The following is a 20,769-nucleotide window of genomic DNA, read 5'->3' as shown; positions in this document are numbered from 1 at the left end:
TTAAAAAACCATTTGTATTTAAAAAAAAAATTAAAAAAAATAAAAACATTTGTTGATCAAAAAATTTCGGGTCTAGTTTGGAACGGCTCAGGCTGAATTCAGGTCAGGTTAGTAACAAGTCGGGTTAAATTCGGGTTAAAACGGGTTAAGGTCAATTTCGGTTCAAGTCGGGTTCGGTGTAAGTTAATTAAATTGGTCGTTGTACACCGGTAAATCGGTGAAAGTTGTAAACCGGTAAATTGGTCGTTTAACAGCAAATTGGATGGTTCCACACAGTAGGGTATTAAGGACCATGGTAAAAAATTTGGCAATTTTTATTTCCGGACTAAAAAAGTCAAAAATTCTAAAATTGAAGGCTAATATCCATGCTTTTTGAGTAATTTTGTAGGTTTCGAGGCCCGGTGTTGAAAAGTCTTGAAATTCTATGGGATATATCTCGAGGTCATATAATGTCATTTGGAACCATATATGATCATTATTTGTTATCATAAATGTTTGTGGTAGGCCTAAACTAATGAAATCGGTGCAAGTTGTAAACCGATAATTGGTCGTTTAACAGCAAATTGGATGGTTCCACACACCCAATTAGACTCCCAGAATGTATTAGGGAGCATGGTAAACATTTCAACAATTTTTATTTCCGGGTGTAAAAAAAAAGGTCAAAAAAATCCAAAATTGAAGGCTTATATCCACGCTTTTTTTTAAAATTTTGGAGATTTCGGGGGCCAGTGTAGAAAAGTCTTGATATTTTCGGGGATACATCTCGGGGCTATATTTTATTTCGTTTGGAACCATTTATGATCATTATATGTTGTCATAAATGTTCGTATAGTAGTATGCTTGAGTTAATGAAATCCGTGCAAGTTATAAACCGGTAAATTGGCCATTTAAAGGCAAATTGGATGGTTCCACCAACCCAATTGGACTCCCGGAGGGTATTAGGGACCATAGTAAACATTTCGGCAATTTTTATTTTTGGGCAAAAAAAAGTCAAAAATTACAAAATTGAAGGCTAATATCCACGCTTTTTGAGAAATTTTAGAGGATTCGGGACCCGGTGTCGAAAAGTCTTGAAATTCTAAGGGATGAAAATCGGGGTCATATAATGTCGTTTGGAGCCATTTATGATCATTATATGTTGTCATAAATGTTCGTGGTAGGCTTGATTTAATGAAATCGGTGCAAGTTGTAAGCCGGTAAATTGGTCGTTTAAAGGCAAATTAGATAGTTCAACCAACCCAATTGGACTCCCGGAGGATATTAGGGACCATGGTAAAAATTTCGGCAATTTTTATTTTCGGGAGAAAAAAGTCATAAAATTCCAAAATTGAAGGCTTATATCCACGCATTTTGAGAAATTTTGGAGGTTTCGGGCATGGTGTCGAAAAGCCTTGAGATTTTAGGGAATACATCTCGGGGTCATATAATGACGTTTGGAACCATATATGATCATTATATGTTGTCATAAATGTTCGTGGTTGGCTTGAGTTAATGAAATCGGTGCAAGTTGTAAACCGGTAAATTGGTCGTTTAAAGGCAAAGTGGATGGTTCCACCCACCCAATTGGACTCCCGGAGGGTATTAGGGACCATGGTAAAAATTTCGACAATTTATTTCCAGGTGAAAAAAAGTCAAAAAAAATTCAAAATTGAAGACTAATTCCACGCTTTTTGAGATATTTTGGAGGTTTCGGGTAGAGCTATCAATTCAAGTAAACGGGTCGGGTTTTGGTCGATAAGAGTGGGTGGGGTCAACTCAGATTAATTCCATAACCTATGCAGGTCTGGTTTGGGTTGGGTCATGCTTTAGTCGGGTCATACTTCTTATCGGGTTAAGGCCGGGTTAATAACAGGTCGGTTACATTCGGGTTGGGTGAACAATAGGTCGGGTTTAATTCGGATTTTCACAGGTTTAAACTGGTTAGGGTAATTCTCGAGTTCGAGTCGGGTTGGGTTCAAGTCAATAATTTGCGGGTTATAAACAGGTCGGGTCATTCTCGGATTTGAGTCGGGTGTAGTTCAAGTCAATAATTTGCGGGTTATAATCAGGCCGGGTCATTTTCAAGTCGAGTCATTCTCAGGTTCAAGTAGGGTTCGATTCAAGTCAATAATTTGTGGGTTATAATCAGGTTGGGTCATTTTCAAGTCGGGTTATTCTCGGATTCAAGTCGGGTTATGTTCAAGTGAATAATTTGCAGGTTACAATCAGGTCGGGTCATTTCCAAGTCAGGCCATATTCGGGTTCAACTAACTATAAATAGATAATTAGCATATCAAGCTAATTATTTCCTTTGACTATAATATATATGGCAATATACTAGGGAACTATAGTCTATAATTTAGGAAGATAATTATCTCCTTTGACCATACAACAAATATATACTACATTTTACTCTTAAATTTGAGGATGATGCTCCTTTCTTTTGTTGGCCTGGACTGACTTGGTCTCCCTGGACAAAATGCTTTGATCAACAATAATAAAGTGGTCTAAATTGCATTTAAGGTGATTTTAAATCAGGTCAGGAACAATTTCAGTTGAATTTAGGTCGGGTCAATAACAAGTCGTGTTCATTTCGAGTCGGGTTAGTAATAGATCATGTTGAATTTTTTGGTCGAGTTAGTAATAGGTCTAGCAAAAATTGGGTCGGGTCAATAACAAGTCTTGTTGAATTTTGGTCAAGTCAATAACAAGCCGGGTTGATTTCGGGTCGGGTTTGTAACAGGTTGGGTTAAATTCGGGTCGAGTTAGGAATGGATCGGGTTGAATTCAGGTCAGGTTAGTAACAAGTTGGGTTAAATTCGGGTTTTGACGGGTTAAAACGGGTTTAGGTCAATTTCGATTCAAGTCGGGTTCGGTTCAGGTCAATAATTTACGGGTTATATTCGGGTCGGGTCATCTCCAGGTGAGTTCATGTTCGGGTTCGGGTCTCACATACTCGGGTCAACTCGGGTCTAGGGTTGGTTTCAGGTCGGGTTTGGGTCATCATTTTTTCGAGTTCAGATGGGTCGGTTAATAATCGGGTTTGAGTCGGCATTTCAGGTCGGGTCAACTTTTGACAGTTCTAAATACTCGTCCTTATATAGTTTTTTTTCATGTTGTTCAATACGCATCTTAAATCATATTTATCTCCACTTCTATATATCCGTATTATAAAACTTGATAATAATAAAATAAGCAATGAGATGACTTCAACAAGATCTCGCATGATTATATTGTATTATATCTTACACTTAATTGTTTGTCCCATTGCAAGTATTTGGGTCGATGTTTAAAAACTTTGTTCATAAATTCTTGTTAATTGTAATATACTTATCTGGGATCTTGTTGGATTCGTCTCGTTATATATTTTATTAATATCAAAATATTATTATAATAAAAGTACCCTTAAAAATTGACCGTTAGTAAAAAGTTCCCCTTTTACAATTATTGTTATTTTTTGGGTTAGATAAAATGCCTTACTACGTCGAAACCCCTCACAGGGCAACCCAACCTGATTTTGTGCGCTAGACAATTTGGGAGTGTAGGGTGAAGATAAGGAAATCCCGTCATGCAAATTGTCAATAATGGGGATTCTTCTAACCTCATATTCCCTCTGTCCTCGTTTTTTTTGCCCCATTGCAAATAATTGGGTTAAACTTTGAAAAATTTGACTATAAATATTCATTGATGTATAATTTGATAATATAGCCAAATGGGGTCTTGTTGGATACGTCTCATTGTACATTTTATTAATATGAACGTTTTATAATTTTTACACATATAGAAACGAAATTATATACCTTATAAGACGCGTCTTGAAAATGTAAAAAGTCCAATAGGGAAAAACAACATAGGGACAGAGGGAGAAGTTGGAAGGTGTTCTCCTTTCTACTAGATCAAGATTAGCAATCTTGGTATAAAAATACAATTATTCTTACTTAGGGTCTGTTCACATTTAATGAATTGAGCTAAAATTAACTAATTTGAACTAATTAGAGCTGAATTGAACTGAACTGAATTGAATTGAATTGAGCTTAAATGAATATCTTATTATTAAAGAAGACAATTAAGAGCTAAATTGAACTGCAATTAAGCTGAAATGTACAAACCCTTAGTTGCGTTAGTTCACTATTGCCTTATTATCATGTTCATCGTGCGGACCGTACATGGTGGCATCAATGTTATTGGAGTGTAAACCAGACAAATCGACCTGGCCCAATCCAATCAATTTCCATTGTGGGCTTGGCCCACTATTGGCCTATCCTGTTTTCTTAGTGCGCTCGTACCTTTGTAGACCCCAATTACCTTGATATTTTTCGACACTACCTAATTCAACTTTGACTTCAATCTAAATCAACCTCACATAAAATTAATTAAACTAATAAATCTAATTTTAACGATTCACTTAACATTAATTGGCTACTCGTCTATGCCCACCTAGTATAATCTAGAGATGTATTTTAAGTTGGCTACTAGTTCATGCCTGTCTAATATAATCTAGAGATGTAAGATAGTGGACTAGACTAGTTAGTTAGTTCTCCGCCTTCTAAACCTAAGGTCCGGAGTCAAATCACATCATGAGGAATTTTCTTTACATTACGGGCTTTCTTATTTGTATTTGTTATGTTGCTAATGATATTATGGTCAACTTAGTAGTTGAATAGCTAAAAAAAAAAAAAGGTTAAACGTGTCATTTATTCTGAGACAAAGAAAGTATATTATTTTCATATTTTAATTCGCATCCAAATATCTTGTTATATAATGGGAAATTTTTCACACTTAACACAATAAACTCATGTGATGTGTTGATATAGGTCATATCATTGTTACATCACTCTTGCACTCTTTTCTTTTTATTTTATGTCATGTGAGATGTTTCAATAAATCTTTGTTGATCAATTGATTTTTTAAATTCTTAGTGTTTAATACTATACCATTAAAAATCAAACTACTTTATCATCTACCCTTAATATGCATGCTCAATTCTAAGAGTAACATAATTTGAGGAATGAAAGAGTATAATTCAATGCATAAAATGACACAATTCAAACAACACCTATATATTAGCTGTCTTTGTAAAATCACAAATCAATAATGTCTTGTGACTTGAAATAGAATCCCAAATACAAAATAAAGCTTTATTTTCTCAAATCTTAGTTGGATATGATATGATTTATAATTATGGTATAGCATGCATTTGAGTTTCACGTGAAATAGAAGAAATAATAAATAATAAAACCTGAAATATGATTAATATTAAAGAGACAGGTAGGTGAGAAGAAATGTAGTCATAAAGCAAAAACTTGGCATTAGAAATATATACAAATAAAACGAGTAGGAGTAGTCATTCATACAAAGGTAAATTAATGGACCACTGCACTCTCGAGCCCTGTTTTTGTCATTGACTTTTATGTTCTAATAGTGAGCACTAAGCAGTCCATTGAAGCCAACAGCACACTGATAAGAACTAGGATACACTACCAATATTAAAATAAAGTTCATATATCACACATTGTCACGTTCACATCCTCCTTGTTCTGGTTACTACTCGTACTAAATACGGAGTACTTCATTTATAATCCGTATCAATTATTTTTAGTTAACATGTTCTTTTTAACTATTGATGTCAATAATGTACTCGAAATGATTTTAATCTCATTTATATGTACTCCGTAGATATTACTAAGTTACATGCTCATACTCAAAGTGTTTAGTTAAAATGGATTCAATTACAAAAATATCATTATGATTGATGAACCATTGTTGATATAATTATTTCTTTTGCATACATGCTTCATGAATACTTGTCATTTGATTGGCTTAGTAAAAGAACAAAGTTTGATGCTTGGATAACTTTGGCCCTTTCGATATCAACCGAATTTGTTTCATTAGTTCATTGCAATTACTTTATGTTGGTATTAAAATATAATTTTATGACATTGATACTATATGGTAAATCCAGGAATATTAAAATTGATTTTGTATTGATTTACACGATATTGTAAGGTAAACCCAAGAGCAATCAACATAGTGTACCCAAAGAGCAATGCAATGCAAGTCCCTAATTTATTTGTATAAATTCATTTACATTTTCCAACCAAATTTTAGGTACCTATCCTTAAAAACTTCAAATTTGTTGGCTATTACAAAGTGTACACAAAATAGTTCATGTAAGCAAATCATAGTAAATTATAAACAAAGATTGACTTGGACATGGAAGGAAAGGTACTAATAAATGGATTACATACAATATTGAGCATCAAATTAAATAGCATATAGTTACATGTCAGAATCATCAACTATCATCAATACTACTAAATGAGATAGCATACCCTTTCACCAACCTCTTTTACAAACAAAAACTTACACCAACTAACTTTGTTAATAACCCTCCTTATACAATCGTACCAACAAGTGCTTAAATCAGCTAATACAACATTTGTTGGCTCGAATCTGGATTAGTCATCGAACCCTAATTACCAAATGATATTCCCTAAAATACTATTGTACCAACAAGTGATTGGATCAGCTGATACCCCTGAGAATGCAGCAACATTTGTTGGCTCGAATCTGAATTAGTCGGACCCTAATAACCGAGTGGTATATCCTAAAATACTATCATATCAACAAGTGCTTGAATCAGCTGACACTAAAGCCCGGAGAACACAGCAACATTTGTTGGCTCGAATCTGAATTAATCGGACCCTGATTACCGAGTAATAATACCCTAAAAAAATCAAAACTCCCACAGAATTCAAGGAGAAAGTGGAACACTTCCAAGATTTAGAATAAGATCAAGCAAAGACCCACCACAAACAAGAGGCTTAGCAGGAATCCTGAAACAACTATCTGAATCAGTTCCAGGAATTCCATAGCACTCTGGTGGAGGCCTCTGCATCATTTTACCAGGTATACAATTCAATGAAAAATCAAACCCAATACTTCCCATGAACAAACTTGAACATTTTGAGCTATACCCAGAAAAGAAATTATACTCAATGCTCAAATTCAACAAATTTTTTAATGAACATACTAAATCTGGTAACTCCCCAGATAATTTATTATGTGCCAAGTTCAAAACTTGTATATCATCCAGGCAGGACAATGAATCTGGTAAATGACCCATCAAAGAATTAAAGCTCAAATCAAGAACAGTAATATCAGAGAACAACCCCAAATTTTCTGGGATACACCCACTTAATTGGTTGTTTAAAAACAGGATTTCTTTCAATGCAGAGTTGACAAACCCTAAACTTGCAGGAATACCCCCAGAAAAATTATTGTTTGACAAGTTAATGACAGAAGCAGGGGAGTTGCCCAAATTTTGTGGGAGTGTACCATGAAATTGGTTATTGTTTATGAAAATTGCATCAAGTTGTTTTGTGAAAAGATCATCAGGAATTGACCCATAAAAATTGTTGAATCTAAGATCAAGATAGATGAGGTTTGGCATGTAAAGGATGGGATTGGGAAATGTGCCTGAAAATTGGTTGTTACTTAGGTCTAATTCAGTGAGAAATTGAAAATCTTTGAAATTTTGAGGGATTGTACCTGAAAATCTGTTGGAATTAAGGTGAAGGAGAGATAATTCAGTGAGAAGAGTAAGTTCTTTGACAAGAATACCCTTGAGATTTGCATGATTAAGATCTATAGCAGAAACAGAGGAATAAACAGGGGAAATATTATCACCATCATAATTCTCTTGAGAAGATGAGCAAAATACACCTTTGTAATTGCATACATTTGGGCCCACCCAATTGGTTAAAACCCCATTTGGGTCTTCAGTTATTGCAGCTTTCCATGCTTGCAGAGCTGTGTAAGCCTTACTTAGACTAGGACTAGGTGGTGATGGTTGTGGCGGTGGTGATGGTTGTTGTTGTTGTTGTTGTTGTGGGGGTGAATTTGGATTGTTGTCACCACCGCCAATCCAAACCCCACTTCCACCACCACCGCCTCCACCTGCAGTTCCTCCGCCAATGCCGACACCCATGCCGACGCCGATACCGAAGGCGGCTTCGGTAGAGAAGATGAGGAGGAGGGGGAGGGAGATCATGAGAAGAAATGTGGGCATTTTTGAGGAGTTTTTTGTGAGTTGGTTATTAGGTGGTGTTTATGTTCATGATTGTTTGTGTTAATTTGGGTGTGGAAGTGTATGTTTACTGCTATGAGTGAAGGTGGAGACAGCAAATGGTGGGTCTTACTCTACTAATTTGGTGTAAAATAAGTGTATGTATTAAATGGTACTCGTAGATATCTTTGTTGTTTAGCTCAATCTTTGTGTATAATCAATCTTGTAGGTTTTGTCATGACTCATGAGATTACTTAAACAAAGTGTAAAGTGATTCATGAAAATTTGAAAATGACATCAAAAATTTGAAATTATATGCGAAAAATCATCCAATTATGATAATTATTCTAATATTAAAATTATAAAGGGGAAATCATCCAATTATGATAATTATTCTTTATTTAGTAACATTGATATGGAGATTAATTAATTTCACCCTTATTGCTTCATCTCCTTCTTCCTACTTCCTTCCATCATAATCCCTCCATTTAAAATAATTATTCTTTATTTAGTAACATTGATATGGAGATTAATTAATTTCACCCTTATTGCTTCATCTCCTTCTTCCTACTTCCTTCCATCATACTCCCTCCATTTAAAAAAAAATGTTCTCACTAATTGAAATCTTGACAACATTCGTTAGATGAAAAAATCTTATAAATTACTCTTAATATATACACCCTTCGTATTTTATTACTTGTTTTATTTCTACAAACATGGAGTTTTAGGAGGAATAGTAAAAAATATTTTTTTTTAATAACGGAAGTGTTTTTTTTTTTTTTTAGGAAAAGTGTGGTTGGTTAAGAAAATGTAAAAAGGCAAATTAAAAGTGGGTATAAGAGGGAAGAAGAGAGAATAAGAAAAATAAGACAAAAGTTAACGAACACCCTATGGGTTGATTAATATGCTTAATAGTAGAATTATTAACTTGAAATAAACATTAATTACAACGACCGATGTATGATTTTGACATGCATTTTCAAATTAATACAAATTTAGAAAAAATTTAAAGGCTTATCCAACGCCTCGAGGGCATTTGTTAGCCAGATTCAAGTAATCAAGTATCCAACTATCAACTACTATTAAAATTTTCCAAATACGGCGCAAAATGAAAGTGGAATAAGTAAATACGGAGGGAGTAAAATATAACATTTTCATGTACATGCTGGATCTTGTTTGATTAATGTCAATGAATATATTATCGAATTGATTTCAATTATTATATAGAGTATTTTTTACAAATATACAATTTAAAATATTTATGGTCAAAGTAATGCGTTGATAATCGTGTACAGTCAAAGTAAGAAGATCATTTTAAAACGAAAAAAAGTATCATGTGGAGAAACAACCTGTCTTGTGTGTGGCTGGTCACTTATAAAAGAACAAAGTTACTCTTAAATCACTAACCAAGTAACCCTTGTAATATTAACCGAATAACCCATGTAATACTAACCAAGTAACCTATAACACCAACCAAGTAACTCTTGTAATACTAACCGAGTAACCTTTTTAACATTGACCAAGTAGCCCCTATTTAATACTCCTTTTGTTTTTGAATACTTGCTCCACATTTCATTTTCGGCCGTTTTTAAATACTTGCTATATTTCCTTATTTGAAAAACATATACAATATTTAATTTATTTTTCTCACCTAGTGGACCCACCATAAATCACTACTTTCATATTTTATTACTTTCTCCAATTTTTCAACTCCACCCGTAAAAAAATGGAGCAAGTATTTTAAAACGAAAAAGTAACAAAGTAACCCTTATAACAACACATATGAGAATTTGTGATGTTGAAAATGTATCACATTAAAATGAAAATAAAGCAGATGTGTCACGAATGTCATTTAAAGAAGACATAGGGAGAAGTAACAGAAGGCGTAATAGTGTAATACTCCATACTTCTAATCTCTTTTCTTAACAAAACTAGAATCTCTTTCAGTTTTTCTACTCCGTAATAAGCAACACTTTAATTTGGTGGGTAGAGTTCTTTTTTTTTTTTTGAAACATTGGTGGGTAGAGTTCTAATTAACATAACAAAATTAAAGTTTAATTTTAAGAAAAATTTCTTATTATTTGGTATTGCATTTTTAGACGATGACGATCCAACAAGAAGATGATCTTGTTAATGACACAGAAAACTGGAATTTGAAGAAAACCCAGAAGAAAAAAATCATAAAGATTGATGCTAAAAAGGTGTTGATTGGAGCTGGAGCTAGGATCTTCTTCTACCCAACTCTTCTCTACAATGTTCTTCGCTATAAAATTGAATCTGATTTCAGATGGTGGGACCAAGTTGATCAGGTTTTACTTCAATTTTATGCCCCATTTTCATATTCATTTCATTTGATCTTATTATAAGTTTATAGAGATTTGTTGAGTTTTATTGATTGGGTTTTTTCTTGTAAAATTAATGCTTTTAATTTGTCATTACTGGGTGAAACTATTGAATTGCATTTGGTAGTATTGAATATATGAAATGGGGGTTTTCATGGAATAGGAACCTTGAACAAGGATGTCTGATATTATTATTAGCTTGTTATAGGTTTATAGAATTTGTTGAAGGTTTAATTTATTGGGGTTTTCTTGCAATATTATTGTTTTTAATTCTCATGATTGACTGAAACTATTGAATTGCATTTGGTGGTATTAATGAATATATGGGAGTTTGATAATTGAATTAACCCTATTTGATTTCTTTGTCAATATATACATGATGAAATCAAATTGTGGAGATTTCTTGTGATATGGAAAGCAGAAATCTTGAATTTATCAGGAAGTGAAATAAAATTGTGGGGACATTAATAATTTGGAAAGAAATTTGATTTTGATTTTGTTTTGGGAGTAAGTTTTTGTTTTTAGGTGCTGTGCCATTCCCCAAAGATGTTGAACGATTGAAGCAACTTGGTGTTAGTGGGGTGATTACCCTTAATGAACCATTTGAGACTCTGGTTCCTTCGTCAATGTACAAGGTTAGTATATAACTTTAGTCAATTCACAACGCTTCCAGTGTGATTAGTATTCTAGACTATAAACAAAGGAGAATTGTAGCTCTTTGTGAATGTTACATGAGGTAGTTAACTTGTTGTATAGTTTACATCCCAAATTTGTTTTGCCTGATGAGCTGGTTATTAGTTGCAAGACCAAGACTTCTTTCGATCAGTGGTTCTTTTTCATGCTTGCAATGGCTTGTACTTCATAAACAAAGTGTTATTCTTGGAATTCTTATTGTTTAAAATTCTGTTTTGCATTCATGTAGGAAATCTATCTTGTTTACTGTTGCTTCTTTTTCACCAAACTTAGGTTAGGTTGTGGTTTCAATTTCGTAGTTGACAGAAACAAAACATTACCAGATGTTCATAAGTCACAGTGCTAATCATCGAGTCCAGGAGCTATGAAATATCATACACTATTGTTGGAGTCATCAACTTTTTTTCTAATGGCAACTATGTCCTTTCTCTTTTGGACACTTTGGGTGGCTTAAGTGACTTGACTCTGGAAGTTAGGGTTTGTATTGAATGGCATAATTTGAATTTTCTTTTAATTTTAAAAAGTTTTTGTAGAGAATAAATTAAAGTTCCATCCAGTTGCAATCAAGCTGGTGATACCATCAACTCTTAAAATTTCCTTGTGCCCCTGAATTATCTTAAGATTCTTAACTTGAAACCTAGCAGAAAATTGAAAATGTGAAGTTACCCTTGTGTATTTATCAATTATCATGTAAGTCCAGAGTTTACGAGTTGAGAGTTACCTAAATGACCTGAATGGTGTGTTACAATCACGACCTTCCTTTCATGTGCTCCTTTCTTTTGTTGGTCTGTGTTTATGTCCTGTTAACAATTTGTCTCCAAAAGTCGCCAAATACAAGGAATTTTATCATGAAAATCATCTGCTTTAGAACCATTGCTGTATGTTGGATTTTTTTCATTTTGTAGGTTTAACAAATAGTTATGTGGACTGATAAACTATTCAATTGCTGAATTCATGTAAGCAAGATCAATTTGTGTGGTTTATGAAAACTTGTCGTCAGACATTCCCGAAATTTTCTTGCATGATATTTGTTGTGATCAGCCATACTCTTGAGCCTGATGAGTGTCCTAGGCCCTTAGCATTAGGTACTTCTTTATCAAATCTCTATTGCATGCTCTCCCACATAGAGATTGTGAACTACCATCCTAAACACATTGAATTCCTTATATCCTGATTGGTATAAATCACTTCTCCCATAGTTCATGATTATTCTCTACATCTTGCATCAAGTTTTAAGCAAGCTATGGTCAGAAATTAGGTTTTCCTTTCTATACTAACTGCTAAGTATTTATCTGGTGTGTCTTATCAATTTAGCTAGGGTAAATCAAACATTGCTCAGCTGGTAGTAGACAATTGACGTAGTAAAAGCAATATTGTCCAAAAATGGAAGAGTTTTCTGGGTTTAGATCATGAGGCTTCTTCTTGGAGATACTGATAAATATAACCTATGAAGTACCTACATGGCTACATCTTAAGATTTCTTAGTTTTGTAATAATCTTGAACTTAACATTATTACTATTGTGTCCTATGGAAGAAGGATTTGATGACCTTCACATGAACGCACCTGTTCCCGACCGGTAACTTTGCCTCATGATAGCTGTTGATCCTGCTTGGCGGTTCTGACTTCCGCAAAACTGTTTTTTTCTAATTGTTGAATTGATAGAAATACATTGCCTTTCTGATCAAGAGTCAAGCAGAAGCTACTTTTCTGTGGCAGAGTGGCTGTAGGGTTATGGCATTATGCTTATCCTGCATTTAGGTGGGACCCTTGTAAAAAGCATTATGTTATAATTTAGAGCAGCTTGGAGTTCTTTGTTATTATCTGCATCATAGAAGTGATATGATGGTTTGGGAGGGATTGCCTTTCTGTGTATAAATTCTAAAATGGGTTTTAAATTATTCTGGCATTGAGACCTTCCATGAATCATGATGAATATAATTTTCGTCTTACTAATCCAGCACTTGTTCATGTAAAGCATAAACACTGCTGTGAAATTGACCTGTGTCTCTAAAAGGTTGATTCATTGTCTTGCATGGCCTCCTATGTGAGCTCCTGGTGCCTGCTCACTGTGGTGTTTGCATGGCTTCTTATTGCTGCCTTCTTTTCACCTTCAAAACTCTGCTGCCTACCTCAAAGGCCAAACTCACATGTTTTATACAAGTACATTCTCAGAGGGTTCAGCACTCTTCTTGATCTGGTTGTAGCATGTTTTCCTGTAAGGATACATGATTTATGAAAATAAACTGTCTTTTCCCGTGCCTATTCTTCGATATATTGCTCACTCTTCATTTTGTCCATTGCTGATTATAGGTTTACATGCTATGTTAGTGAAAAGTCTCCAGTGTTCTTTGCGTGATCAACAATTTTAGTATGAAATGTTGTGGATGATAATTAGTGATTCCCAGTGCTTTTCTTTAATCAATTTCCGTGAATAATTTTATGTTACATTTTAATTCTCTTGTACCAAGTTTGTCTGTAAATCATTTTCTTTGCCAGTATGTCTTTTTTTTTTTTTTTTTTTTTTTTTTAATGATTTGTCTTGTGCATGCCCTTCAGAGACATTCACCGTCAGTATGGTGAGGTGGATTGCATTCTTTGTTACTTCATATATGATTAAATTAAGATACTATCAAATTGTATACAAGTCTTGTTCAAGCTGTTACCTTTTTCCTCCTGAGGTTTTTTACTCTAGCTCCTAACTCCTTGGTCATCTTAGGCTCATGGAATGGAGCATCTCATCATCCCAACCAGAGACTACCTGTATGCTCCTTCCTTTGATGATATCAATAGAGCAGTAGATTTTATTCATCGTAAGTAAATATTGGCTTGTTTTGGTTTTCTGCTATGTGCTTGATCATTATTGTTTGGGAATTTTGACAATTACCACCTTCTGTTATGTCCATTTTAGCAATTACCACCTTCTATTTTTTTTTTTTTGAAAATTATCACCTTTTACTTTCAAAAACATCAAAAGTTACCACCTTCTTGCCCCCCAACTACCACATAACGTCATTTTGGGCCCATTCTTTCCCTTCCCTCCCTATATCCCTCACATTTCTCATTCCTATTTGGATTCTCATCTCCCCTTTCACTTTTTTCCCCCAAATCACCAATAATTGTTCGTCAATTTTGATTTGGAGGAGTGAATTGAAGTGTTTTTGATTGTTTGGGGGAAAAAAAGTGAAAGGGGGGATGAGAATCGAGTTAGGAATGAGAAATGTGAGGGAAATAGGGAGGAAAGGGAAAGAATGAGCCCAAAATGACGTCATGTGGTAGTTGGGAGGCAAGAAGGTGGTAACTTTTGATGTTTTTGAAAATAGAAGGTGGTAATTTTCAAATAAAAAAATAGAAGATGGTAATTGCTAAAATGGACTAAACAGAAGGTGGTAATTGTCAAAATATCCTGATTGTTTTGCAATAGTTAGCTGACTTCAATTTTATTTTATTTATTTATTTTTATTTTTATTTTGATTGGGTACAGATAATGCATCTTGTGGTAGAGCAACTTATGTACATTGTAAAGCTGGGAGAGGAAGGAGCACAACTGTTGCACTTTGCTACATGGTAGTTATTTTTCACTGACAGGCTGACAGCAATTGTTAGTTGCCAAATTTCTGTAATGTAACTATTCAATCACTGGTTGATGTCTTTGACAGGTCAAGTACAAGCAAATGACACCATCAACCGCCATGGATGTAATACGTGCAAAACGACCTCGAGTGTTATTGACTTCTATGCAGGCCAAGGTATGCTAAAAGAAGCTCACTTTTCATTAATTGCTGATCTTTTATCTCTACGTGAAACTCTTCTAGTACTTCTAGAAGATCATAAAAAGTTTGCTGTTATCTTCTATGTAGTTCGTGGCTTTTGTGTTTATCCAATAGAATGTAGATGCAAGAAATGTTATGCAAGTCCTGTGTAAGTTTTTTAATTTTTTGCATCTTCTCCTGGATCCTCCCACAAACAAAAAGTGAATATTTGCTCCTAAAGTGAACCAATCTTATTAATTTTACCCATTTGGATGATTACACAAATTATATACTTTAGGAAGCTTGAATCTTAGGTGTTATCTTAGCTTTTTGCCTCAAAAATGTGAGTATACCATTTCAATCGCTCTATCTTCTATTCTTCTGCACTCACTAATGAGTAAATATCGATGGCAAATGAATACTAAGTACATAAATGTATGTGATCCATCAGTTCGTTAATAAATTGACCCAACCTGCAGGCTGTTCAACAATATTATAGCACCTGTTTCCCTGATTCTGGACACTCTCCTTCAAGCGATGAAGTCTTGATAACGCAGGCTGATCTTGAGGGATACAAAGAGACTTCTGATGATACTTCCAGAAACAAAGACGTATTCATCCCTAAAGCAGTTACAACAAGCCTTTCTTCCATCCTCTCGTCTTTGACCATTGCTTGTAGTTGTGTGTCAATTCGAACCCAGCAGCCAAAGCGAACTGCGTGCTAGTAGAAAATTAGGAACCAGATACACAAGTGTCCCAATGACATTTCCATCAATCTGCTACTTCTGTTTAGTCCCATCTTAGACTCATTCTCACTTGAGATGAGGAAATTATGCATTAGATTTTGCAATTGGCTCTCATAAGAAGGGATGATATGAGCTGGTGTTCCATGAATCCATGACAGTAGAGAGTAGTGTACAGATGAAGCAAATCACATTCTTTCAATAGATTTAATTGTTGATTGTCACTCATACAATACCTGTATTTTTGCCCTCTATATTGTAATTATTCTGCCTGTATATAACTCATACTGTACACCCGTATTGTTCACCTTTCTGACATTCTTAATATACAATACAACTTTTGCGCTGCCTGACTTTGTTGTTATTTAATACTCGTACCACAAAGGAAGTCACTTCATATCTGATTTTTCCTCTCGTATTATCTATCATTTGTAGTGAAATTTATGCTATAATTATGTGAATGCTCTTTGTCCTAGTGAGCTGCAGAAGTATCAAATATTGTTTGATGTTTAGGGTTGGATGATATTCCCACCCCTATCCCATAAACAGGAGGTTTTCTGTAACATTCAAACTGAAGGGGACTATAGCAGAGCTTCGAGGGAGAACTAGCTAGGGGAGACCCATATGCTCCAGGACGGCAGGATAGAATCCTCGTTTTTTATCCTTCGAGGGAGGGGAAAATAATGGTTGGAAAGTACCCTGAGATGGGTATCCCATGAAATAACCTGTTTTGGGCCAGTCTAAACACCGAAAAAGGCAGGATCAAGCTAGGCCTTGAATTGATCAGCCTTGTGTTGGATTGATCTAGCCATAGCCAATTTAGCAGTCCACTTTATCAGGAATTTTATAGGTAGTCCATGTTTACACTAGTTTCAGGACTAGACTGATAGATAGACCCTCAGGAGTTTTAGATTATTCATTTAGTGAAGGGTGAAACCGACATGCGCATGTTGGCCGCCACCTCTATGACTATTGGTGGTAGACGACTAGACGTCATATGCCGAGAGATTGATTGTCATACAAAAGTCTATTACCAAATTAAAAGACGTGCCTCGGAATATTGAATCATCATTTGCCTCTATTACTGTGTATTTCATGTAGCATAAGAGGGCGTGGAGGTTCGAGTCGAGGAGAAGCGTAAAAAGGGCTCAAATAACTATGATCGACTGATCGAGCTCATTAGCACGAGTACTAAATGTAGTGGCTATACTTAATCCAAGTTTAGCAAAGTTTAATTTGCAGCTACTTGCATCAATGAAGTCTTGCAAATAACTTTTCTCAGAAAATGCTCCTATTTACAAATGAGTTGTTATATACTGTCAAGTTTATTAAGTCTTGTTACAGTGTTCATCTATTTCAGAAATTCTTGGCTCAGCAACTTAGGAAAGTTAATGTTATGACATGAAACTATAACATCTGCTTGTTTTAAAAGTTCAGTTTATGCCTTCTCAAATCCATACAACATCTGAAGCCATGTATACTCCGATACATAACACATTCTGTTTTACCATACTATAACAAGTATTGTATTTCTCTTGTTTCGGAAATTAATGGTCACATACTCCCGTTCTTGGTGTGTAAATATGCATAGCATAATCTATTCCTTAATTTGAAATTATAAATCACCCGATCAACAACTCTATATGTTAAAATTGTTCCGTGATTTTGAATTGTTAGTTCGGAATAATTTGAAATTAGGAATCATCCGATTCAATGACTATAATCGATCGAGATCATAAGAAAAAGTAAAGGAGGAAAGGCACTCTATCCCCCCAGAGATTGGAATGAAAAGAAGGTTAGCCAAGGCCTTAAGAAGTTGCTTTGCTAAAGAATCCAAATAAAAGCCAAAGAAGGCAATGCAACTATCCATGTTGTAATATTCCAACTTGCACTAATATAATTCTTCTTGCAACTGCTTTACCAGACCAATTCTGTTAAAACCCACATTAATTTTTTAATTATACAAAACAATGCAAAACCCCCTTATTTTAACTCTTAATTAATCCCTCTACTTATCATTATTATTGCTTTTTAAAGCACCTTAAATCTTCTTACAAAGTTAAGAAATAAATTGAATATCACCTTTTTAGTTTGAACAAGACATTTCATCCTTTTTACCCTTATAAAACAAACATATAAATTGTATTTCTTCTTTTTAAAAACAAAATTAACTACAACATGTAATTTATTTGTACGTATAATACTGTAATACTTTCTATCTGTACGTACTTCTTCCATGTAGCAATTAAAAATAAACGGATAAAGTATGGTTCGTATTTGCATGTGGAAAGTGACATTAAACTTTGATTTCTAGAGCAAAATTTATCCCCTTCACTAGGTAGCCTAGTCTGCTACCTTTTGAAGCACTGCAGTATGTACTTGCATAAATACACTACCTTTATATATATGCCTATGCGTGTCTACATAATTCCGATGCTAGTTTATGATTCTAATTTGAGTATTTATTTATTGGGAATTGAAGTAATATACATTTCCTTTTCTTTCTTTTTACATATCAATTTTATCCACTAATTTAATTTTTTTATAAACCCTTTTTTGGGTTGGAGAGTATCCTATGAATTTACATGTATAATAACAGGACCACTGTATTATTGCTTTACCTTCAAAGTTTATCAATTGTTAGGCTTTCTCTCGACTTATTATGCCATGCTTAGCTAATTCACCTACTTCCTCTGTTCTTTTTTTTATTGCACCATAAGGGGTTTTACGCTTATCAATGCATTACTTTGGCTATTAATATCTTTAATTATACTTTTGTAAAAATTATAAAAAAATTGATATTTGAAAAGTAGATTTCAAGACGAATTTAACGAGATCTCTACATGACTATATATGTTTTTCCTAATAGATAAATTATAAAAGATGGTCAAACAAAATTAAGTGAATAGTGTAAAAGTCCTAATGGTGCAATAAAAGAAAAACGGAGGAAGTATTATCGTTCACTAGATATTATAGATGCACATCATTCACATCCCCGAAGTAGCTCATCTTGTGGCAAGATGGGATATGCATGAGAACTCGGAATTAATTAGTTTGTATTGGCTCTTGTTCATAGATAATCAAGACTACATACCCGAAAGTGTATTTAAATAAATAAAAAATTAAAAAGTACGGTGCTTAATTAAGAATAACACCTAAATATGTAGTATAAGTCGAGCACTCAATGCCAAGTTTATTACAGTAGTTATTTGGATAATTTTTATTCTAATAAAACGTTTTAACTTTTTATACAATTAACTAATCAAGAAATACAAGATACCAATACATAACCTCGGTAAGAAATCGATCCTTATCGGAATATTACTATATATCAGCATCAACAAAAAGTGGGAGGAATCTTATACTATGGGAGACTCATGGAAAGAATATTTTCGATGCAAATAAATGCTACATTTTAGTAGTGGAAGTTGATGGAATAAAATAAAGACTTAAAGCCTTGCTTTAATTCTAAACTATTCTAAAACAATGTTCAAAATTATCATATACTTAGGGAGGGAAACTTAAATTATTTCCAAATATCTCATTTGAATTTAATTTCCTTCCAAAATAATAAAGTTTTAAATTGTTGTACAATAATATATGTACAATAAAGATACAATTTGTCATAGAGTGCTATATGAAATACATACTTAGCTAATGAAGGTGTGATATCTTATCATCTTTGGTGCAAATTTCATTATCAATTTTATGACCTTATTATAATGTAGATATCTTATTGTTTTTTTTTTTTTAAAGAATTTGTAAAATATAGAAAATTTAAAGACAAAAACACTTCTCACCTTTCCAAAATCAATAAATTTGAGTGATATGATAATATTATAAGTACCTAAATGCGACAAAGACCTCAATTGAATTAAAAAGGAGTAAATGAATGAATTGATTTATTAATTAAATAATGTTATGTTCATAAAAAGATTCGTGAAATTGGCCAACAACTATGGAAATGATTGCATTGTAAGAAGAAATCAGTTGGAAAAAGGGTTAGTTGGTATGACACAAACTAAAATCCAAAGAAACTAAATTAAAATGTGCAGAAGTTGGCAATTTCCCAACACTTGAAAAAAGTTATGCAATATCTACACCTTATATATGCCTTAGTACTTGTTTGTTGTCTTTTTTCGCTTATGAAGCTACGATGAAGTTGCCTCCATCATACTCATTCTTCATGCACGTCCATCCTCGTACAAGCAAGGAAAACACCATGCAACTTCTCTCTCTTGATCTTTCTTGCCCGAAATTCGAAAATATATACCGTTCTATCCATTCAGAAATAATAGTCGTATGCGTATATATATTATTGACACCCATTATACGTCGTATTTTACTTTCTCTATTTCTAAATTAGTTGTTTTGATGACTGATACATTTGTTAATAGTCAAGTTAGTATACATGAATAATCAAAAGTCCATGCAATGCACTATTCTACAAAAGAAATAGTGAGAGTGAGGGATAACTCAAGTAGTTAGAGCTTATCTCTTGATTTCAGCATATTCTGAGATCGATTCTTACCCTTGCCCTTGAGGCTCTCTAAACACCAAAAAAAAAGAAAAAAAAAAGAAGAAGAAGAAGAAGAAGAAGCAAGTAATTAAATAATTTGTTTAATTATAATATATGAATCTAATCAAAAAGCCAATTGGGATAGGAGTACAAGTTGGTGCAATTGGAGAGTGCATTACCTGAAGATGTTCGGAGAAATTTGTCGGTCGTTCGTATTATCTATAGTAATGACGTGATTATTAGTTTGAAGATATCAGATTTAAAAATTTTCTTAATCTTGAATTTATAATGAACATTCTTTGATAAAATAGTATCATTCTCAGCTCTATTAGGACAATTATAAGGGAGTACTTTTTTTTTGCATAGGTACATACAAGGTAAGAACACCATATTTAGAAACCAATAATTAAAGTTTGGAATATGGCATATAATAAAGCAAAGAAATAAAATCTTACTACATGATTTCAAATGTATGTGATTTATGCTTCCATGCATTATGCGCGGCAAGAAGATTCCAATCCATATATTTTCCAAAAATCAAAGTTGAAAAGAAATTTAATCTCTTCTAGCTTTACTTCTAGCTTCCTCTAACTCAAGGTCCAATAATATACACAAAAGTCACCAATCACCATACATTTTTGTGGTAAATGTACCAACAAAAAGAGAGAATATAT

General features: G+C 33.7%; 2 protein-coding genes across 4 annotated transcripts; one reads left to right on the top strand and one right to left on the bottom strand.

The window, feature by feature from the left end:
- Nucleotides 1–6,194: 6,194 nt before the first annotated feature.
- On the bottom strand, nt 6,195–8,280 carry LOC110690903 (leucine-rich repeat extensin-like protein 4). The gene has a single exon (XM_021867808.1). The coding sequence runs from the start codon at nt 8,048–8,050 to the stop codon at nt 6,734–6,736; it is 1,317 nt and encodes a 438-aa protein (XP_021723500.1). The 5' UTR covers nt 8,051–8,280; the 3' UTR covers nt 6,195–6,733.
- A 1,586-nt stretch (nt 8,281–9,866) lies between these two features.
- On the top strand, nt 9,867–15,940 carry LOC110690902 (putative dual specificity protein phosphatase DSP8). Of its 3 annotated transcripts, none has more exons than XM_021867805.1 (7): nt 9,867–9,940; nt 10,147–10,356; nt 10,902–11,024; nt 13,801–13,894; nt 14,566–14,648; nt 14,741–14,830; nt 15,313–15,940. In XM_021867805.1, exons 1-7 carry the CDS (start codon nt 9,893–9,895, stop codon nt 15,556–15,558), a joined length of 894 nt encoding a protein of 297 aa, XP_021723497.1. In that variant the 5' UTR covers nt 9,867–9,892; the 3' UTR covers nt 15,559–15,940. The 3 variants fall into 3 exon arrangements, with proteins under 3 accessions (XP_021723497.1, XP_021723499.1, XP_021723498.1); XM_021867807.1 differs by having other exon boundaries at nt 9,913–10,029; XM_021867806.1 differs by having other exon boundaries at nt 9,933–10,064.
- The last annotated feature ends 4,829 nt before the right edge of the window (nt 15,941–20,769 follow it).

This window comes from Chenopodium quinoa, unplaced genomic scaffold, assembly GCF_001683475.1.
Source record: "Chenopodium quinoa cultivar QQ74 unplaced genomic scaffold, ASM168347v1, whole genome shotgun sequence".
Taxonomy (NCBI): domain Eukaryota; kingdom Viridiplantae; phylum Streptophyta; class Magnoliopsida; order Caryophyllales; family Amaranthaceae; genus Chenopodium; species Chenopodium quinoa.
The sequence above is the reverse complement of the archived record's forward strand: the minus strand, read 5'-3'. Positions and strand labels throughout refer to the sequence as shown.

What these genes read in the sequence shown, in the direction of transcription:
- LOC110690902 (XM_021867805.1), top strand. Translation starts at nt 9,893, where the DNA reads ATGTCATTTAAAGAAGACATAGGGAGAAGTAACAGAAGGCGTAATAGT. An exon ending in GTAACAGAAGGCGTAATAGT is followed by an intron (nt 9,941 to 10,146) that starts GTAATACTCCAT and finishes TTGCATTTTTAG; the next exon opens with ACGATGACGATCCAACAAGA. An exon ending in TGACTTCTATGCAGGCCAAG is followed by an intron (nt 14,831 to 15,312) that starts GTATGCTAAAAG and finishes CCCAACCTGCAG; the next exon opens with GCTGTTCAACAATATTATAG.
- LOC110690903 (XM_021867808.1), bottom strand. Translation starts at nt 8,050, where the DNA reads ATGCCCACATTTCTTCTCATGATCTCCCTCCCCCTCCTCCTCATCTTC.